The sequence below is a fragment of the Sinocyclocheilus grahami genome, unplaced genomic scaffold (assembly GCF_001515645.1).
Source record: "Sinocyclocheilus grahami isolate Dianchi unplaced genomic scaffold, SAMN03320097.WGS_v1.1 scaffold68.1, whole genome shotgun sequence".
NCBI lineage: Eukaryota > Metazoa > Chordata > Actinopteri > Cypriniformes > Cyprinidae > Sinocyclocheilus > Sinocyclocheilus grahami.
This window is the reverse complement of record NW_015505247.1, coordinates 53338-77636: the sequence shown is the minus strand read 5'-3', so window position 1 is coordinate 77636 and position 24299 is coordinate 53338. Positions and strand designations below refer to the sequence as shown.

Here is a 24299-nt window from a genome sequence, read left to right as displayed (position 1 = left end):
TCTAAATTCAGACATGCTTTCACGCTAAATTCAAAGCAGCGTATAAAACCACCGGGGAGCGTGTGAGAGTTTTAGGGTGTGCTAGAAGACATCCTGAGAGAGGCCGTTGATGCAAGACATTTCTGTCTGTTGCTTAGGGAGGTGTGTGTCTGGTGCCCTCGGCTGGGCAGGGTGAGAACCACAGCCGTCGTAAATATCATAAGATCGGTTTGTTCCTCAAACAGCTGGTTTTGATACACAGCTGCAAAAGACTGTTTGTGTTATATTAACGAGACACTTATGTGGAGTGATAAACTAGGTATTGATGTGATATTTTTATACACAAAACTCATTTTAGGTGTTGGTTTTGTTTGTCTGTGTAAGATTAATTGTGTGAAAAGGTGTTCACCTCATTACTCCCACAGCTTATCTTTCCCATGACTCCCTGCTCTGGTCTCTGTGGGTGATGGCCCGGCTCCTCCCTCTACTTGCCCAGCCTTTCTCTTGTATGAATGGAGCCGGTTTACATCTCCATCTCAGGGTCAATGTGGGAGTGTGTGAGTATATGTGTGTGTCTTTTCTGCATGAGGTGTCTGTATGCTGGAAATAGAACTCTAATGTATCACGGTAGCTTGGCATGATAAGTTTAAGCAATATCCCACTGGTCAACACACACACATGCACACAAAAGTCTGCTGACTACTGAATTACAGTATGCCAGCATCGTCATGACTACAGCAGCATGAGAGAGAATACCCACAGAGCTTCTCAGAAAATACTGAAATTACACTGTCATAGGTCATATCCATGACGACGCCCTTGATTTAGCACCAATCTCATCCGCATTAGCTGTCTGAAACAATGCCCTGGTCACTGTACGCAGTCTGTTCTGACACTCAGACACAAATAATTCCTGCTCCCTAACATATAGTTCAAATAAACAACAAACACTAGCCAGTTTGATTAACAGTGGTTCAGATTCATTAATCTGTATTCACAGTTAACAATGCTAGTCATACACACACACACACACACACATAGGCAACTGTGTACAATTCCCATCTTAACAGAGCACTTTTTTTGCAGTCTATACAGTATATATGTATACGCTTAGAATTCTATGGGGAAAGGAATTCTGGAGGGTTTAAAAGCATAAATATGCATTTATATATTAATATTTTTACTATTATTAATGTAAGGGGGTCTGAATACTTTCCGTACCCACTGTATATATTAATATTTTTACTATTATTATTATTATTATTATTATTATTATTATTATTAAATTGTACAAATTGTTTTGTATTTCATTTATTAAAATAGTTAATATATAACTAATTAAAAAATAATATATTAAAACAATATAAGAAATAAATTATGTTAAATAAACATAATATATATAAATAAAGATTTTATATATTATGTTATAACTAATATAAATGTATTTTATAAATTGTACCCTAAACATACAGAAATGTACTGTGTTTTACAGGAGTTACATGGTCATGGAAGGAGTTACTGTATAAGCCTTATACTTTTTATTCTATATATTCAAAATAGTGTGCACTTTACTGTAATGTTTTTATCTCATAGACTTTTATTAAAATTGTTTACTTATTTTAGTTTATTTGTATTATTATTATTGAGAGATGAGGTTTTAGAAGCAGTCGATAGAGCTTGTAATAAATCTAGTATGTTTCTTGTAAAAAATTATGTTGTGGCATTTATTAAATTTTAGTAAATGAGTAAGCTGAGTCAGGATAAAGAAAGAGTGAAAAAAGAGGTGGTGGGACAGAAAGAGAAGAGCTTGAGAAAAAGAAAGAAGGGAAGAAGGATAGGATTCCTGTAGGGATAAAAAGGCAAGGGAAACGTCTCTCTCAGCACGGATAAATATTTGGGATAAGCCTGGTTTTCTCATGTAAAGTGGGTCCGAGCGCTGAATCCAGAGTCGCCACAAACACACACACACACACACACACAAGTGGCCAAATTTAACTACATTAAGAACTGCAGATTAGCTCTTTCGCTCTCTCTACTATCTCTATCTCTCTTTCTCTCTCCTTGTCATATTCCTACTCACTCTCACACATCACAAACAATGGCACACACTCATGTGTGAAATGAGCTTCACGAACACACACACCTCACAATACATGTGCTGGCATCCTAATCCAGCCTTAGAGAGCGGTCTGGAATGGACTCTCTTTCAGGGCTCCAGAGGAAGGGGAGGAGAAGAACAGAGTTTATTGACAACAGTTGCATTTGAGTTGGTTGATGACTTCATAAGGAATGCTCGAGTGAGCAGCAATGGACCCCCGGCTCCTCCTTCTCCTCATCTCTGGTCATTTACTCTGCTGGGGGCATTTGTCCTCAAAAAGCCCCCCTCCAGAAACTTTATTTTCTGTCCAAGTATAATAGACAGAACCCCTTCTGCCTTCCTCTACACACAAGCACACACTCCTGTTTCGCTCCTTTCACATAAACACAATTTCAATCCTCCTCCATACACTATACCATTATCTGTTATGAGTAGGTTTTGTATGTCACGTCTCAGGCTATTTGCATTCTCATAAACTCATAAATTTCATCATAAATTCCATCTCAGTTGACTGTTTACAGAAGCATGTCACAGTAAAGTGACAGCTGGATAGCAGGATCTACACCAGCATGCATATAGAGAGTCTGCTGCTTGACCTATTAATCTGCTAATAACATAACATGTATTTAACTTTATAAATTTATGTATATCATTCTGTCAATATTGCATTTACGCAAACTGAAATTTTTTTTTTATTAAATGGTTAAATTAACAAAATTAGCTATTTAATGCATTAATATGGTATTTTATAGTTTTTAAACGGTACCATAGTTTGATTATTCTATTATTTGACTTTTTTTGCACTAATTAGTGGCCTGGGCTGTTGTTTCACAGTAGAAGAATAAACAGAGATGGAACAACAACAAACTACTCTTGATCGCAACAATTGACCAGTGCTTGTGTGAAGGGGGCTAAAGAAATAATTCACCCAAAAATAAAAATGTACTGAAAAGTTTGAGAGATTTAGCATTACATGACTTGCTCATCAATGGATCCTCTGCGGTGAATGGGTGCTGTCAGAATGAGAATCCAAACAGCTGATAAAAACATCACAACACAACTCCAGTCCATCAATTAACATCTTGTGAAGTGAAAAGCTGAATGTTTGAAAACAAAAAAACAAATCCATCACTGAAGCTTTTAACTTCAAACCATTATGTCTGGATAAAATACGAGTCTTCATGATACTGCTTTCTCCACCGTTTACTAACCAAAACAGTTCTAATCAAATATGCATTACATAAACATGCCATTTATGTATTATCCATACCATAGCTTTCTTGTTTTCTGTCAATGTTAAAGTTAGCAGGGACAGACAAGCAAACTACTGTGGGAAAAGGACAGTCCATTTTTTTTACGCCATCAATCTTGCCCATTTACCATGTTCTCAAACTTTATTTGTTGTTTCTGCTTTGTGTTAATTTACGGTAGAGTAAAACTTCTATGTATATTCAACTCCTTATCTATTCTATTACATTAACTTCAACACTCATGCATGCAGCCCACTCCTATCTCTCGCTAACATACATTCTGGGCTTCATTAATATTCTCCAGATACGTTCCTGCATGCAACTTGGCTTGGCTTGGCTTAGTTATTAGGGCGGGGGCTAATTGTGATTATTATGCATGAAAATGGGATAGATTAATTAAAATAAACAAGAATCAGGTCAGAGGTCTGAATAGTGGTAGTGCACAGGATTTAAAAATTTGTTTTTTTTTAAGTGTTTATCTCGTATTTTCACCTGAATTGTGAAAGCCGTGCTTGTGCATGCAGGAAAATACTCATTATTTGGAAAAGTTCCTCAGTATTCAGCATTAATTTTCTGTGTTACAGAACAAATAACTGGTGGAACAGAAAGAGCTATGAAAGAAGTTAATAATCTATCAGCTCAGGGTAAAACACTGCAAGCATACCGATTACACACTCCAAACGTATGCACAGAGAAACGTCAAAAGACTTTGATTTATTTATATGTTTTCAGATGAATATATTACCATTACTCTACAAATTGTGCTAAGGTCTATAAATAAGTCATTTATTAAAGGAATAGTTCACACAAAAATGAAAAATTGCTGAAAACCCTCAGACTATCCAAGATGTAGATGAGTTTGTTTCTTCATCAGAAAAGACTTGGATAAATTTAGCATTACATCAATTGCTTGCCGAAGTCCAATCCTGTTGTCCTCTGACATCAAAATTCACCAATATATTTGTTTAAAACTGTTTCAGCTTGCAAATGGTACTTGATCTTGTGTATATTTCTCTTTTGATTCAGAAGAAACAGCTTTTTTCATTGGCAAAAGCAATATCATGGATAAAGGACTTTAGCTGGAAGCAACAGTTTGAAGTTAAAATTGTTTTAATGACTGATTTGTATACATAACTTTATGCTTCGCAAGATGTTAGAGCTTAGAGCTTGGTTTGCAACTACAATGCTCAAGCCCATCCATTACAGACCGAAAGATACACCTGTCCCTTTCTACATTCCTCCTATACTTTACAGGAATGTGAACCTGTGAAATTGTATTAGAAATGATCAGAATCGTGGGACCGGGACCAGGTTCATTGTTTATATTGCTGTGCACTGAATACAGTATGAGGTCTCTGGAACGGAATGAGATTATTGTGAATAATGAAACTCTAGTTGGTTGATGGCGTGGGCTATGTTCGGCAGCTGTGGATCTACTCTTTATTAATTCTGTTCTGGTTGAACAGAGACACAAGAGTGATTTGCCTCCCTGGAGCCAAGCGCTGTAATGTGATTTGAGCACGCTAGCATACAGATGCTAAATTATGTACACACACACACACACACACACACAGGACAAAGTTATTACTGTTTTAGTTCCCCTGGAAACCTAATTTGTACTGCATGTGTGCTGGAATTGTCCTGTAGGTGCACTTAGAGAGTTCATGTAAGCATTCATTCATCCGCTCAGGGCCACACAGAATTACCGGCCACAGAACTCCACAGATTTCTGCTGAATTGAAAATTCAAATTTTCACATTTTCTAGACATTATTCATCCATTGCACATTCATTTATGAAACATTTTGGCTCATTTGATTATGCTTTCTAGCTAATAAGAGTGCACTAATATTAGCTCTGTTTAATTTGAAATAAATCCTCAGAGTTTGCCACAAATTCAGTGCACAATTGTATAATTTCCCACCTTGGACCTGCCCATACTTAATATTTTACATATACACACTCATTCATTCCTTACTGACTGACTTGATCCACACACACTGATTCATTCATTCCCTCACAAATTCAGTTATTCTATCTCACTTTCTCTAGCTCAAAAATTTAATTTACTTCAAAACTGAAACGAACGAATACATTTAATATGTAAAATGTTTTTTAAATGTTTATTAAGGGATAGTTCACCCAAAAATGAAAATTCTCTCATTATTTACTCTTCATTTTGTTCCAAACTTGAGTTCAACTCATGGATTCAATGATCTGATCACAGCAGCTTTCCAATTAACAGTGAGATTTTCTTTAAAAAATGAACTTACATGTTGTGTTTTTCCTTACAGAGGGGGAAAAATAGATATAATGGCCATGAATTAAAAATGTGTTCCCCCAATTTATTAATTAATTCCCTCTGTTAATCTGTGGCCATGTTTAATCTAAATTAAAATGAGAGAACAAATTAGTACAACATGGCCTAAAACGAGGAACAAATTCATAAAACATGGTCACAAATTAATAAGTTGTGGGAACAAATTCTTAATTTGTGGTCATTATATATACAGTATATATATATTTCCCTCCATGTCATACATGGGGCTCCTCAAAAAAAAAACTTACATGTTGTGTTTTTCCTTACAGAGGGGGAAAAATAGATATAATGGCCATGAATTAAAAATGTGTTCCCCCAATTTATTAATTAATTCCCTCTGTTAATCTGTGGCCATGTTTAATCTAAATTAAAATGAGAGAACAAATTAGTACAACATGGCCTAAAACGAGGAACAAATTCATAAAACATGGTCACAAATTAATGGGAACAAATTCTTAATTTGTGGTCATTATATATACAGTATATATATATTTCCCTCCATGTCATACATGGGGCTCCTCAAAAAATTTTTATTGTAACGACAGGAAGTTTGATATTGGGGTTAATTAGTCATCAGATCCATTACTTTATTAGTAAAGTCACTACAACCTCAGAATAAAAGGCACATTATCAGTATTAATTATTACGTCAGCTGCGTAGTCATTAAGCTAACGAGTTGAGATTCTGGACTAGCATTAACGAAGACGCCATACATAATTAACAGTCAAAGTCTTCCTCTGTGCTATTAAAAACTCATTTACACTGCGGCTGCACCCTACTAATGCCTACAAGAGGAATTACACTCTAACCACATCTGGCACATATCATTTTCTTTCCAGGTTGCTATCTGTCCTCCCTCTTCCTCCAGCTCTCCTTCTATTTCTAACACATCCTCTCTTTTGTTTTATTTTTAGACATCTCTGTTTATACCTTTCTTGCATTCCCAAACCAAGCCTATCTTCCCTTCTGGATAAAAGAAACCATTAAAATCACAGCACTTTAATAAGCCACATACTCTGTGCCTCTGCAGAGATAGAAAATAGGAGAGAGATTGAGGGATGAAGAAAGAGAGGGAGGGAGGAAGGGAGGGAGATGAAGAGTTGAGAAAGCAGGTGTTTTCTGATTTTTTTGTTCTTGAGATCTGGCTGAACTCATTTCCTGTGTCCATCCCCTGATGATTGGCTGATTATCACAGGAAGATGTAGCTCACCTTATCAGGTGGCTTCCTTTTGATTTGGATTGCCCACCAAAATGGGCTACGCATAGTGTACTTCAAATGTGGAAAAAGTATATTTAAAAAAACACTGTACTACAGATAATACGTAGTAATGCAGATAATGTCATATTAATTAAATAAAAGGCCTCTTAAGTGTACTTAAAGAGTGGACACTGTCTTAACACACCTAAGTAGACAGAAGTGCACTTTGTAATAATGTCAAATTAAAAGTTTTACTTTTACATTTTAGATCATTGTTTTAATAATCTTTTGTTGTGGTTTAAAGGTGAATTTGACTTATTTTAATGTGTTTACTAATATTCTAAAGCACATGTTAAGTACTTGATTATAATTTTAACTGTAATGTGCTTTTTGATAATGTCAGGATCATGGACCTGTTTTGCCTATGTTTCTGTTCCTGTTTTTCCCTTATTTGGTCATGTTCCTTTCCTCGTTCAGTTTAATTAGTTTGATTAGGATCCCATGCACCTGTGTTTCCCTAATCATCCCCTGTATTTAAGTCTATGCCTTTGCGTTCTGGGTTTGTCTGGTATTGAATCTTCATCTCTCCCCACTACGTATGTGTTCCTTGCTCCTTGATGTTTATTAAAGTCTGTTCGTTTTGAAGTTTACTCCACGTCTCCTCGTTCCTCGCTCCATGCTCCTCATATTAGCGGTTTGTGACAGATAAATTACATTTAAAGTTAGTATATTTTAATGTATTAAAATGTCACTACATTATTACAAATGAGTAATTACAGTAACACTTTAGTTTAGGGACCGATTCTCACTGTTAACTAGTTGCTTATTAGCATGCATTTTACTAGCATATTGACTGTTTATTAATACTTGTAAAGCACATATTAATGCCTTACTCTGCATGACAAGATCCCTTTATCCTACCACATACCTAAACTTAACAACTACTTAACTATTAATAAGCAGCAAATTAGGAGTCTAGTGAGGCAAAAGTCATAGTTAATAGTTACTTAATAGTGAGAATTAGACCTTAAAATAAAGTGTGACCAAAGAGGTACTTAAATTCTTGTTGATTACAATTAAATTGAGAACTAATTTTTAACGTACTCTATGCTAAAGTGTCATTCTTTTTTACTAAAAAGGCTCTTATCTTTATTATTGTCTTGCAATGATATAGGAAACGTTTGACTTTTTTAAAAGATTATCACAGATTGTCCGAGATTACCTTTACTTTTACTCATTCTTTGCATTAAGGACCAAACCCCTGGCCAAAAATAATGGTGCTAACTTTGTAACTTTGGTGCATGTGAAAATAAATGATACCTCTAATCATGTAGCTTGTCAAAGTGGAGCTATGCTTATTAGTTTTCTAAGCAATTAGACATAGCATTTTCATCTTGTAGATTATGAAACAAAAGAAAAATCAACATTATTTTACAGTGAAGATATGGCCTGTGTCAAATCTCGGTATCAGAATATCACAGAGACAGGAGGCTCCTCTTACATAGGTTGGTCAAAAGAGTCAAAAGGTTCTTTTGACCAACCACATAGAAACACCCCAGCAACAAGCTAAGTACCACTTACAAACATTAGCAACAACATAGCAACAAGATAACTGAGAAACAGTCAGGTATAAGGTTTTATTGGTGGTTTAATGGATACGCTGTGGATGTATTAAGTCCCCTGTAGTATGTGAGACAGATGAACTTTGCCTTTCACTGTCTGTCTGTCTGTCAGTGTCAGCTCTGTGTAGCATCAGGGATTGTGCTTGGTGAGAGCAGGGGTACAGTTTCTGGCACGATGCCATGTTTATGCTAACCTTCAACGCTGTGTCGTGCGTCACCACAGAGAAGAACATGGCCTGTTCATCCTGACACAAACAGGACGTTAATCACACACACACAGATAAGCACCAATGCACACAGTCATCTATATGAAAAGTAGCTTGGGACTTATACTGGCCCACCATAACCAATGACAGATAATCTATGATTAATGTATTGTATGATTAGAGAGAGAGAGATGTCCAGAGAGACACCTGTGCTGTCCTAGACAGTGCTTCATTGTAAAAATATTTGTTTAATTCACAAAAGAAATGAAAGAGTAGAGGGACTTGTGTTCAACTGTTTGGACTGCCACATCTCCACAGTCTTTTTTTTTCTTTCTCTATGCCGTGTCAAACATAGATATCTGCTTCCTCTCACTGGCACCAGAAAGACAACAGGAGTCTGACAGACTGACCTGAGCTCAGAGAGGAGAACCTATCATGCAGGTACTGTAGGCCTATGTAGGACACAGGCACACACAGTCAGCAAGGAAACATCACTGCAACATCATGGGCGTATGTGCATGAACAACCCCAGACAAACACACATACAGATACAGGGCTCCAGACTAACATTTGAGAGCAGTGACACCAGCGCCACTAAGTTCTACAAATGGTGGCGCCAGGAGCAGATTTGGTAGCGCTGGGGGTGGTGTGTGGGAGTATTAAAATATGGATCATTTAATCATAAAATTACTATTGTTTTGCAAGTGCAGTTACTAATAATAGTTCATGTTCATTTCTTGTTTTTCTTTATACAGATTTGACAGTAAAGCACTAAGTTTGAGTTAAGATGCATACAAAATTTACTTTTATTATCAACAGTAACAGGTGCAAAATCAAATTTTTATATAGAAAATGTATATATTCCACTATTATTAAATGTACCATTATTCTTCTAGTATATGGAACTGACCAACTTCAGGCACTTTGTGACTTTTCTTAAAAAGTGTAAAATTATGACAAAATCAGATTTCTTGATCATAAGATATTTTATAAATTTTATAATTTCAAAATATAGAGAAAAAGTAGAAATGAATAGCTAAAAAGCCAATAAGTGCTCCTCTGCTGCTGCCTACTGGTTATAATTGTGATTTGATGTATTTTTTTAACTTTACATAAGTGTTTGTTTACCACAAAGTATATTTTGGTCATCCCATTAAAAATAACATTAAAACTGGATAATTTTAGAACTTTAAAGTGCTGGAAATAGTTGTGTAAAATGCTTGAAAGCCATTGAAAAGTGCTTGAATTTCTTTCTCAAAAGGTTGTACAAACCCTGAAATGAATGATGCATTTGACTATTTCTACCACAACATCATGGTTACAGTTAGCGTTACTGCTTCTGGTTTCCTGACGTATGTCAGCCTGTTTATAACAGAGAATTATGTGCATAATTTGAATGATTCTCACTAGATCTTGCAGCAACCTTATCATTGTGTGGCGAATTCAAACGCTTTTCACTGGATCTCGCAGTTGCATCTGTGCAGTAGTAACATTGTCACAAAATCAACTTTGGCTCCTGAGTAAAGCGGTTCTGAGCTCGGACAAGTTTGTTTGCGTCGCTGTCCGAGCTGATGAACGGTCTGCGCTGCGCAGCTGAAACGTTTTGCTTTTGTTTCATCTGCCGTTTGATGTTTCTCAAATGCAACAGAAATGGCAGCTCTTATGAGTTGGACAACACGGTGGTCGCGCCAGTGCTACCGCTCACATGACTTGACTTGACTTGTTTAAGAGTGACATGACAGCTTGACAGCTAAACCTGCGAGCCATGTTTTTTTATTTATTTTTTTTATTTTAATAAGCTATATGAAATGACACAAGCCCCTTTTCACTCTCCTATACCCTTTTTTCTTCTCTGTCTTTTTCATGCTCTCCCACTCTCTCTCTCTCTCTCTCTCTCTCTCTCACACACACACACACATACTTCTCTATTCACCCTCTCTGTTGTAATTTGTATTTTATTATGTGCATGACCTTGGCTAGCTTCACTTTGTGACTTTATTCTGGATCTGGACTATGTGAACTGTAAAGGATTGTTTGGGTAACTTGAGTTGACCTTATTGTTGTATCCACCTAAAGTATATGAGACAGGTCCTCTTGCAGGGATCAAAACCTGACACTGAGGAGTAAAACTCAATAAACAGTAACAGAAAGCATAATCATTTACCTTCAGTTTACCTCTGAGTAAACAGATTAGTGATTCATCTTCCATTCATAGATGATTTTGGTGCTGATTGCACTATTATCAGACTTCATCGGTTCAGACTTTGAGTTGGACACACACACAGACACACTCATATTTCAAAAAGAAAGCAACAGGCCTCCTTTGTTAGCAAATGAGCTGCTGTGACTTAATGAGCTGCTTAAGGAAGTAGGTTTGTTGGCCGATAATGAGAGACGAGGAAGAAATACAGATAAGAGAGTGGTTATGAAAAGGAGTTACAGTGTTCACAGGGGAGTCAGCCTTCGCCTTCTGCCATCATCATTATAAGGGTCCATTTCTCCCACCAAGCAAAGCATGTAAAGCACAGTCACTACATTCTTAACTCTTTTTAGCATTTTATCCAAAAGTTCTAAATTTCTGTCTCTCGTTATTATCCACCATCTATCAGCAGTTATGTATTTAAAAGTTTGATCTCAGTGAACCATGAATCTGTCAACACTCTAATTAAAGCACCACTGCTAAAATATCAGAAAAACAAGGGAGTCCTGCTGAAAAGACCATAGTGGTTTATGTTAATCTGGTGCTAGTCTAGCTGGTGGACCAGCATAATGGTGTTCACCAGCAAAATTTAGCTGGTGAAGCTGATCCAGTAAACCAGGAGCGTAGAAAACACTCTTAGATCAAGTAAATAAGGCCGAAAAAGAAATACTCGTTTTTCTAGTTAAAGGGGACATATGATGCGATTTCAAGTTTTCCTTTCTCTTTGGAGTGTTACAAGCTGATTGTGCATAGATAAGATCCCTGAAGTTGCAAAGACTAAAGTCTCAAAACCAAAGAGATATTCTTTATCAAAGTTAAGACTCTGCCACGTCCCCCTAAAATGGCTCGTTCTAACACGCCCCCACATATCTACCTCACTATGTGGAAATATTAGCATAATGCCGCCCAAATGTTCACGCAAAGAAAGAAGGTGTGGTTTCATTAAAAAAGCATCATATGACCCCTTTAACTTACTATTGCGAAGTTCTAACAACCTATAATTTCATGAACAAGTAATCCACTCAAGAGACACTCATAGCAATTCATAACCATTTTACATTTTGTTGAATTTGGCTAATTCACACAATTATATCATACAAATTCATATGGAATTCCCACTTCATAAAACAGTTACATTTTCTCATGAGATTGTGTTGGACCACAAACTTTTATATTACTTACAATATACTCTCATTTATATCAAACCAACAAATGTAATGGTGCACTGAAATTTGTGTTTACAAATTGGTAAGTCATAATTATGACATCAAGTGGATTCAGGTCACCTTGGTCAGAGCAAGATGCCGATGTACCATTTTTACATAAAATTCAGCTTTTTTAACTCTGCTTCTAATGTTTTTTGCTTTTTTAAGTTTTATTCAGTTTATGAAGTTTCTGTAATTTGAATCATATTATATTTTCTATCGTAGTACAGCACAGTGGTATTTTGTACATGCAACTTGGTTTTATTGTAAATGAAAAAAAATGAAAAATTCATTGAAAATTCAAATTCATTTGAACAAATTTACCATCAGTTCAGATGCTGCATTCATTGCATCCAACATGTTTACTTACTGACAACTAGGAAACTCAGGGCTTTAACAAATTTGTGGTGGCGTTCACGTGCATTCAGCTTGTAAATAAAATTTTTCCGACATGACTTGAACCCACCATAACGGTTATCATGCAGTTTTCTAGATGTTATAAATGCACCATAAAAGTTATCTACGCTGGTCCCATCTGTCCTATTTCCAGCACGCATGGGGCAGGCTAAATAGTTTGCAGTGTTGAACTCTTTTCCAGTTTTATTTACACTTGACATTAATGAGGTCATGATTTGGCTTATTTATTATTTTATACTGTTGTCTGAGGCTCACTTATGACATGTGCATGTTTTTTACATTCAAAAACATCAAAATCAATAAGTAATAGTCTATGTTCTACCCTGGTTTTAAGGCCGACTCGAGAAACGCTTGGTTTTTATGGGTGTGCCGCATTGAACACTTGGAAGTAAATGCCCACTGCTACGATTGGATAACAGTTTTATAAGTAGACTACCTTTCTGTGTATCTGTTTGACAAGCTACGTCCTTCATATTTGGAGCCTTCTGTGACTTTGGTTAGACACGTACACATAATCAGGACATATCAAGCGATCTCTAACAAAGCAATAGTGACACATAGTACAAATTTTTTTTTGGCGATCTTTAACGGCATGTTTATTGCTTGGTTGCTTGATCCGGTTTAGCGTTCTTTCCCTACTATGTCATGCACGAATCAGTGGGTGGGGCTACAGAATTAGGTGTTGATATTCTTCTATGGAGGCGGTGTTTAACCTATCTATTACGTCATAGGTAGGCACATTCCAGGATCTGGCATTCACTTGGCCTGGTGTGAATAAAAGCTTTTATTTCAGTAACAAGGATGTTTTCAGTTCTGTAACTTACAGGATATTCTTTTAGTACAATGATCTCTTATATATCAAAAGCTCAAGTAAAAGTTGATTTCTCAATTCATGACCCCTTTAAGTAAATTAATTAAACAACAACAACAACAACAACAAAATATATATATAAATTTTTTTGTTCAGTGAGCCTTGCATGCTAGTCCATCAGCAACCAGCATCCCATGCTGTGAGCCAGCATGTATCATCTCCTGCAGGACAGGTACAGGCAAACACAAAACGTTGGTGACCAGTATTGGTGACATGCTGATCTTTTCAGTGGGGAAATTAGAGAAAGTGTTGTAGATAGGACAGTGAGAGAGAGAGAGGAGAGAGAGAATGACAGTGAATAGAACAGAATAGAGATATTTCGATACTAGTATGTAGTATGTAAAAAAACATCCAAGAAACACTTTTAAATGCTAAACACCCAATCAAGATAAAATGCTCAGACTGTGTGTGTGATGTGAAGAAACCTGAAGAAGGAGGTATGCAGTTGAGAAAGTGAGGAAGAGTTGGGCTGTGGCACTGGGGATATGATCAGTTCACACATTCAGTAAATGAGAAGTGAAAGAGAGTTCAGTCAGTTCACAGAGAGGAACAATCTCTCTCCTGTGAGAGAGACAAGAAGCAGAAGAGATAGAGACGCCGGGCAGGATGGGATTACATGGCTATATGCTTTTATTACAGGAGATATCAGTTTGTGATAGAGAGTGAGAAAAAGAAAAGGGAAGGATTTATTGATGTGTTTACAAATAGTAGGCAGGCTGCATCAAAATGATCAAATGTGAATTTGTTCTCCATGTTATGTATTTTTTCATCATCTTCAGAGTAGAAAGACCCATTGGAAAATTGTATAGCTCCTGTTGTAATTGATAGTTTAAACTTTTTGTAAAAAGTAAAAGGGCTTTTAGCATTATTGTAAAAATATCCCCCTTCAGGTTGTGGTACATGTGTTTTTTACTGTGAAATCTGTACTGATTTTTATAAAGTAAACATAAGAATAATTTTTATATTGTTAGTCATATTTGAAGATAAATCAACTTTGGTTTACTTGATTATTCAGACATACGATTTTCTTTAAAGATCATGTTCAAATGTATTGATCAAATATGATACATTCTTTTGAGGAATGTTTATAGTACATCTCAATCATCACTGTATTGCATTGCATTTGATATTTTACACCCCAAAATAAAAACTACAGCTTTGATCATGAAACTAAGCTTTTAAATATCATCTTACTCTGCTGTACTGTTATAAAGACCTCACTGATTTACATTACATGCTATTAGAATTTCATCTTACTTTTTGGCCATATAAATATCAGCATCTGCACCAAATTGCATATTTTTGCTTAATTGGGGCCTCTGAATAAAAGTGAGATATTTTTTTCCTCCAAGTATGAGCTCCATATTCTAACTGTATCAAAGCTTGATGTATCAAATATGACATGGCTTTACAGGGCTAACTTTTTTTTTTTTGCTTGATAAACACACAGCAACATAATGATGTATTTATACATATCAAATCAGAGACCTTGAAAATGTACAAAACTGCAGTTCTCCAAACCTTCGAACCCTGTTTTTCCTGTATATTCAGGGTTGGCTTTAACTTAGTGGACAGCCGTTTAGTTGAGTGTCTTTTCTTTTGCACCAAGGCTATTGGTAACTACGGCAACCTCACCCTCTCATTGTCACCAGGACTTAAGGCTTGAAAACAATGTACGCTGTTATAAAAGGTGTTTGTGTGCGTGTGTGTGTGCATGTGTCAGTGATAGATGAAGTGCAGCGTGCTCTGCAGATATATGACTCTGTGTCTGACTGCACAACAGACCTGCCACTGTTTCAGCTGCAAACATTTCTCTCCCAACTTCCTACAGACAGCGAGAGGGGAAAAGAGAGGAAGAGGCAGGGAGGGAAGAGAAAGAGACAGATTGGGCAGGAGTGCTTTTAAAACTAGAACGACACAAAGAGCTAATTCAGAAACCGGCCTGCACCTGCCTCCATACACTGTACAGACGCACACGCTCTCACAGTAAAACTTTACACAGACAAGAATGCCTTGTCATTGCATCTTTGTGTTTTCATGCTCAAATGGGCACATTAGCCACAATGCTTTGCTTCTTGAATTGCACTAGCATGCTAAAGACTAACCCAAAAAAGTAAACTTAGGAAGAACTTTATTGTATACGTAAGTGGAAGGCAACATGAAATACTTTTGGGAAGTTGCTGTTCTGCAGTGTTAAACTCTAAAACTATTTTAAAGCATTTTGTCTCTCAAGTAATACAACACTGTAAAATGTCCACCTATTTCAACTTAAAAACGTAAGTTCAGTTGCTGCCTTATTTTTTTTTTTTAAAGTATATCAACTTAGTTGTACAAGTCATTTTGAACTCAAATTACATTGAAGCAATTTTTTAAAAATCAAGTTGAAATTGCTCAACTTAGTTTGATAAGTTCATGTAAAAACAAAAGTTGTCATGTCTTACTGATTTTATAATTTTTATTTACTAATAATAATATATACATTATTATTATTATTATTATTATCACTCTAAAACCTATTCTAAAGCATTTTGGTAATTATTGTCTCTCAATTAATGCAATTATGCATGCATGCAAAATAATTTATAAATTGTATAATAGATAATAATTATTAAAATGAGTTAATAAATGAATTTAATTCATTCATTTAATTAATTAAAAGTTATATTATTATTATTGTTATTATTATTATACATTTGTTAAATTAACACATTTAATTACAAAGCTGCATGCAAACTAATTATTCAATTATATAATAATTAAAGATGAATTATTACATTAATTAAAAATTACTTTAATAAAGTATTGTTATTATCATTATTATATTTGTAAAATTAATACATTTAAGTAATTCATTTAATAAATCAATTTTTTTAAATTGTCACATGTCTTTAATATAATATGGTAATTCTATTGTACACAGCTTTTATGACGTATTAATTGAAAGACATTAATTGAAAATTATGAAAAATTTGAAAATACATAAAAAAAACAAAAATGATCAGTTATAGGACAACAGATAAACACTTTCCCTTGAGCATTCATGCAAACGAACTGAAACATTGATATCTATAGACTTATTAGTTTCCAAATGTGTATTTCATTTACATGACATCATTCCCACTGTGGATTTGCATCTCTCAAGACACGCCAACCAACTAAACCAACCAAATGAGCATGCCAGCATTTCCACACAACAAACATACACCCTCTGCTAATCTATACACATTTTGTCAGCCCTCGCAAACACTGCAGTAGCAAATTTTCACACTAACAAGAGGCTAGAGTTCTGTTTGTGGGGCAGTTTACAGGGTGGAGGAGTCTAAGAAGACTCTTTTAAGAGCAAGAGAAAAAAAAAGAGGGCAGCCAACAGGATGGGGGCCGACACCACCCTGTGTGCCAGGCCATTTGGCAGCTCATGTGCCCTTTTCAGGCGGCATCTGTAGTAGAACTCCAGCCACACCGTCACACACAGTCCTGTGCTGCTGTCACAATACAGCATGTGGACGTCTGGTATGGCATGATGACACTTCAACATTACAGATTTGAGCTCTGTGGAGACACACAGCGCCATCCTCTGGTAGCATTTAACACCACACAGTTGTCATGTAAACAAAATAATTGCAGGTTCTCTAGTATGACGAGAGCAGGGGTGCCCAAACTCGGTCCTGGAGGGTCCTGCAGAGTTTAGCTCCAACTTTCCTCAACACACCTGCCTTCAAGTTTCTAGTATGCCTAGTAAGAGCTTGATTAGCTGGTTCAGGTGTGTTTAATTGGGGTTGGAGCTAAACTCTTCAGGACACCGGCACTCCAGGACCCAGTTTGGGCACCCCTGGTTCAGAGAGACCATAGAGATCTAAATAAAAAATGTGAAAACTGACTGATTACTGCTATGGTGTTGTTTGTACAGGACATTTGCTGAAAGATGTGAGGTCCTACGAGAAAGGAGAGCCAGTTTAACAGCCTGACCTCATCTCAACCCCTGCACTGGAAAAACAATCTGTATTTTACAGATCTGCTTCAGATTGTTGAACTTATGGACCATTTGAGTTGAGACACAGTAGTGCATTAAAGAATTGTGAGATTTGGACAAGAGGTCGGTTGTTGTGCCCTCTTGCTGTATGCTCTTATTGACACTGTTACGAGAACATAAAGCATTCGGTCCCGTTTACCTTATGTGTTTCTGAGGATTTATTTAGACTCTAGATGTTTTTAGCTTAGCCAAGCAAACCACTGGTATTTCCTCCACATCTCACTGCCATACACAAGCCCCTGTGTGTGTATCTATATTAAAGACATGCTGTAGTTAACTCTCTGCGGGTTATTTGGCTTCTGTAGAACAATTCTGCCGCTTACAAGCACATTCATTACAATCAGATCCAGAGTCACTCTTGCTCATCATGTGTAATACAGTGGTGTCCGAATAGACACAAAGAATTTGACCTGCATGGTGCAAGATGCCAGTTAACTGAACAACAACATTAAAAAAAAATGGTGTGTCAAGTAACCTAAAAATTGTAAATAATCTATATTATCTAAAAAATTATTGTAAAATATTATTTATATGACTGAGTCATCCTGACAAAAGGCTACATTTTAAAATGCTCCTTAAGGTAACAACTTCACATTATCACTCTATGAATGCACATGTAATAATAATAATAACAATTGTTGCTGTTGTGGTTAATATTGGTTTGTGTTACACTAGACTATATAATAATTTATATAATAATTGTATTGTATATTATATTTTTATATTATTTAATTCAGTAACTTTTTTTACATGCAGTGCTAATGTATTATCAATTTAAGAAACAATTATTTAAAAAATGCTTTAAAATACTTTTACAGTTTAGCATGTCAAACTGTAGAATGTTAATTTCCCAACGGTATCTAATGTTGTTTTGTCATGTTGTTATTATAAATGTAAAGATACAAAATGGTTTATCACAATTACTGATATTAGCTTTAAAAAAAACTACTACTACTAATAATAATAATAATAACAATAACAATTAAATCAGACTAACCTCATATTTTTGAAACGGCACATTTGGTTATTTGAGCCCTACTGATGGCGCTGTTGTGGAACGTGAGCCAAAAATAAACAAAACACTGGGAAACACTGGTCTATGTATTCCTGCATCAATTTTGTGTTCTACAGAAAATAAAACCAGAATTTTGCTGGAATCATGTGAGCACAGAACATGACAGGAATAGTGACCAGGGTATACATGGTCCTTTATCTCAATAACTTAAACTGAGATGGAAATGGGAAGCAGAGCAGAAACAAAGAATAGACAGAGAGAGAGAGAGAGAGAGCGAGAGAGACGATGTATTGTAAATGCACAGTGTATATCTACCTCCATCTGTCTCTGTCACCACACACCAAGAAGAGGGGAGCGCAGCCTCTTTCACTGGCTTTTTTTCCCTTCTCGTCTGTTCCTGTCTAAGTCTCACACTCCTCTCATTTCTTATGTCTTTTGCTCTGTCACCAAGGTGCAGGAGCCTGAGGTGAACTCATAATGAGCTTGTGAAACTCACTTTTCCTATTGTTTTCCTGGACTAACGCACACACTCAGAGTCTCTGCTTCAGTTGGGTTTCCTCTCGATGTACAGACAACAGCAGCCTTGATCTCTGCTCTGCTGTAGCAGCACAGTGACAGCATGTCTCAGGTAGAAGTAAGACCCACTAATGATGCCAGCGCTCATGTGCACATACATATGAATAACGGATTTCCTTCCCAGATTGCTATTGGAACGCTTTGTCAAATGAGAACTACTACAGTATATTTCAAGATATATTTTAAATAGAATACATTGTATATTGTATGGATTATTCTCAGGAAACTGTGCCATTTGTGTCCTAGTTGTGTAGTTCAGTATTGTTACTGTTAATTAAAAATAATGATTTTTATTTTTTAACTTTTAAAAGGATTTTGTTACTTGAAATAAAGCTGAAATAAAATCTAATTAATATTAGATGAAGCTGAAGTTGATGCACTAAAATTACAACCAAAAAAAACATAATAATAAAAGTAAAAAAGTATTTAGAAATACAAAAAAATAAAAGTGACAAAAGCACAACACAATTATTACAAATAAAACTCAAATTAAAACTAAAGGTATAGAAATAAATGCTGATTCAAAATATAAGTAAAAACTAATAGTATATAAATAATACTAAAACAGTGCTGCACTCCTGACTTAAAATAATTATTATATAACAGATACTGATTCTACAGATACACACTTTTAATATTTAAGTCTATTCATCATGTAATTCGTTACATCTCAATGGGTACATTTCAAATGACAAATAAATACAAATAAATATATGGTACTGTAGACATCAGGTATGAAAAGTTTTGGTGGTAGTAGCTGACTGAAAAAAAACTACTACTACTACTAAAGTGTGTCTAGAGTGTGTTTCTAAATCATAGACTACAGAACTTTTATGTTCCAATAAGGTCAAAGAAACCATTGAATGAATGAATGAATGAATGAATGAATGAATGAATGAAGTAATTAATTAATTAATTAATTAATTAATTAATTAATTAAATTTATCAACACATTTAGATAGCTTTACTGAATCTGTCTGCTAAATCCTTTGACGATGATACTGACATTTCTTTCAAACATACTTGCTTCTTAGAGCAGGGACATTTGAAATGTTTCTGAATGGATCTGGCTCTATCTAGTGGTGAAATAAATCAGCACGCTGGGATGTGCGTCTGGGGTCGGTTGCATAAACTGTTTGGACTCTAATAAACTGCTTCTCGCCTAGTTTGTTTTCTTCAAGACTGTCATAACTTTTTGAAGTCAGACACAAAAAGGTAGATTGGCCCAACTTGAATCAGAAAAGTAAGCCTGATTATTACCTCTTGGCTAGCTGCTAGTTGGTCAAATTACTTCTTAAGACAGTAGCCTATTATAGCTACATGTTTATGCAACTGGCCCCTGGAAAACAAATGCTAATTGAACGTTTACACACAGGGGCGTCTCTCGCTTTTACTGAGGAGAAATACTGTCATGCAATGTCATGCGATTTTTCGCACTGAAATAATAACAGGACATTTTATAAAAGACAAAGCAAAAAGAACGCTGGATCGGTGGGATGTTTGCCTATAGTATATACAGTATATATGGAAATTGGTAGTAGACATAAAAACAGAACTAATTTCAAAGCCTACATGTCTCAGAATACCACACCGTATTCCTGGGGAAACAGAGAACCTTGTGGTGTGGTTGGAACGCCGGTTTGTTTAGGTCAGGATTTAGAGGTATCTTGGGGGGAAATAGTTCAATAACACTGGATCAGTTCAGTAGATTCCATTTTCCATTGATCAGTAATGTCATGATGCAAGTGTACATGGTGACTGACTGCAACAAAGAAACATCCAAATACGATCTGTGCGTCACTTATCCACTTTCAACACTAGGTGGCGCAGTAATACATGCAGGCACCCCCCCACCACCCCCACAGAAAAAAAACCTAAAGAAAGCGAGACCAAAGACCAAACTGAGTTACTATATAGCCTATTAAGATCCTTTTTTATTTAGCTTCAGTTGAAGTGCTAAATCCTTTGACGATGATACTGACATTTCTTTCAAACATACTTGCTTCTTAGAGCAGGGACATTTGAAATGTTTCTGAATGGATCTGGCTCTATCTAGTGGTGAAATAAATCAGCACGCTGGGATGTGCGTCTGGGGTCGGTTGCATAAACTGTTTGGACTCTAATAAACTGCTTCTCGCCTAATTTGTTTTCTTCAAGACTGTCATAACTTTTTGAAGTCAGACACAAAAAGGTAGATTGGCCCAACTTGAATCAGAAAAGTAAGCCTGATTATTACCTCTTGGCTAGCTGCTAGTTGGTCAAATTACTTCTTAAGACAGTAGCCTATTATAGCTACATGTTTATGCAACTGGCCCCTGGAAAACAAATGCTAATTGAACGTTTACACACAGGGGCGTCTCTCGCTTTTACTGAGGAGAAATACTGTCATGCAATGTCATGCGATTTTTCGCACTGAAATAATAACAGGACATTTTATAAAAGACAAAGCAAAAAGAACGCTGGATCGGTGGGATGTTTGCCTATAGTATATACAGTATATATGGAAATTGGTAGTAGACATAAAAACAGAACTAATTTCAAAGCCTACATGTCTCAGAATACCACACCGTATTCCTGGGGAAACAGAGAACCTTGTGGTGTGGTTGGAACGCCGGTTTGTTTAGGTCAGGATTTAGAGGTATCTTGGGGGGAAATAGTTCAATAACACTGGATCAGTTCAGTAGATTCCATTTTCCATTGATCAGTAATGTCATGATGCAAGTGTACATGGTGACTGACTGCAACAAAGAAACATCCAAATACGATCTGTGCGTCACTTATCCACTTTCAACACTAGGTGGCGCAGTAATAAATGCAGGCACCCCACCACCCCCACAGAAAAAAAACCTAAAGAAAGCGAGACCAAAGACCAAACTGAGTTACTATATAGCCTATTAAGATCCTTTTTTATTTAGCTTCAGTTGAAGTTTGCTTTACATTGTATTTTAACGTAGGCTATATTTTATTATTTTTATTTCTTTAAAAAAAAAGAAAGAAAAGAAAGATCAAACTATAATAAATACCTGCCACTGTAAATAGTGGTCACGACCGAATGATGATTGGTTTATTCGTGATATTCAGAAGGATATTTATGAACAGCAGCTCGTTTGTAACGATGTACAATAGTCTAGTCCTCAAGTGGAATTTCGTCCAAATGTTTAGCAGTTTTGGATATTGTTGAATTCTTTTTTGTTGCTGCATGTTAAGAAAAGAAAAGAAAAGAAAAGAGACTTCTAACATGTAGGCTATACAGTGCTGGAACAGAAACCGGTAGAGAAGTGTGAGAATGAAAAAAGTTAGAGGTTTCTACATTTCGCTCATCATTTCGTGATAGTGATGCTCATTTTGCTGCTCCAAAACATAAAGACGAATTAAAAAATGGGAATTGATTACTAAATAAAATACTGGTTGCAAAGCACAAACTATATGTCTATGTTGTAAAATTCTGTAAGCAACCGTTTTAGTTACAATTTTGTTTTCTACAAATGTCACATATACTGTCAAATAATATCATTACTACACATCACATCACAAGTCATCTTAAAATCATGAAATAATATTTAATTAATGAAACGAATTTTTTGTAACTGATTGTTTTAGATACATTTTTAGTGAAACGATGAAGTAGGCTATACCTGGAAATTGTACACATTTATTTGTAAATTCAGACATGTAACAACTTATTAATAATTATGCATACAATTAAATATAAATAACCGTTTCGGAAATATACCTGCATCTAATTAAACTCGGTGATGGTCATTAACATTTTTTATTTTATTTGTTCGTATCTATTTCTGTAGCCTAAAGATCATTAAAAAATTTTAGTGGCTGTAAATAGCATGCATTATTATATATTTTTTGATGTTTTTATGATGATGGTTTTTCTAATCAACTGAGATTTCAGGAAGACGGAACAGACTCAGGGAAAGGCTTTAAAACTTTCTGGTCACAATATAAAACAAACAACCGTTTTTACTCTCCAGAATTATTTTCGAATACATGGATAGGTAACTATTTTGTGAATTCCTACTACATTAGCCTGCATTCGGTGTTCTTCAATTTAACAAGCCCGCTGTTTATGAATGGCTTTAATCATCTCCCTGCAATCCCAGTCTATAGGCCACGCCTACTTCGAGGAGCTTGTGAACTATTGGCTGAAGGAGACAAGAATACCAGATTAGACACCGTATTTGCCCCACTTGGGTGTATATATGACCAAACTTCTCTCACAAAAAGCAGACTCTTGTTGCTTTTAACCTGATTAGTCAGAGAGTGTATTGTGCGTTACTGTGAGAGCGTGGGCTCCAGAGACAAACATTTGCCTTATAGGCACTGGAGATATGAACACCATCGACGCGCAGATCCATAACAATAGTACCGCTGCTGTCAACCCTCTCCAGCAACTGCCAAAAAGCGCGCACGAGACACCGGATATGGCCGTGTATTGTGACAACTTCAGTGTTTACCACCAACAGAGTCTACCTGCGGCGCAGAGGCCTGCGGGCTACGGCCTGGGGGACTACGCGACCCCAAACCCATACCTGTGGCTCAATGGACCCAGTGTCAACTCGTCTTCGTCTTACATACATGGCAACAACAGCCCCTCATTCATCTCTCCGGCTTACAGCTCTCAGAGGCAATATCTAACCAACTCCTCCGGGTTCGCCGGTCCGGACCTGGGCTGGCTCTCCATTGCGAGCCAAGAGGAACTGTTAAAGCTCGTGCGCCCGCCTTACTCTTACTCAGCTCTGATAGCCATGGCAATACAGAACGCGCACGAGAAGAAGTTAACTTTGAGCCAGATATATCAATATGTGGCGGATAATTTCCCGTTTTATAAGAAGAGTAAAGCGGGATGGCAGAACTCCATCAGGCACAACCTTTCCCTGAATGACTGCTTTAAAAAAGTGCCGCGGGACGAAGACGACCCAGGTGAGTGATGCTCGTGCACCTTTGCATAGGGTCAATGACTTGCCGCTCATTTTTGTACACATCTATTAAGATATTTTAGAAAATACAGTTCATAAATAAATGACTTGAGATCACAAATGACTTTAACTTCTAGTTATTTTTAATTAAAAGTCCCACCTGTCCAGTGATTGTAAAATTGTAAAAGAAAAAAAGATTGTAAGATTTTTGAAGAAAAAATAGAAATGTTTACGTAGTTTGTCACTGTATTTTTATTTAATTTTATTAAAATAATGTTATAAAATTTGGAATATATAATGTTAAATATAACATTATATATATATATATATATATATATATATATATATATATATATATATATATATATATATATATATTTTG

The 24299-nt window shown here is 36.0% G+C and overlaps 1 protein-coding gene across 1 annotated transcript in view; it reads left to right on the top strand.

The window, feature by feature from the left end:
* The first annotated feature begins 23209 nt into the window (after positions 1–23209).
* Positions 23210–24299, top strand: part of LOC107585287 (forkhead box protein I1c-like) — a 3039-nt gene continuing 1949 nt past the window's right edge. The window contains exon 1 of the mRNA XM_016272233.1: positions 23210–23921. Coding sequence (XP_016127719.1) covers positions 23330–23921 — 592 coding nt within the window. The 5' untranslated portion in view covers positions 23210–23329. The remainder of the gene's footprint in view (positions 23922–24299) is intronic.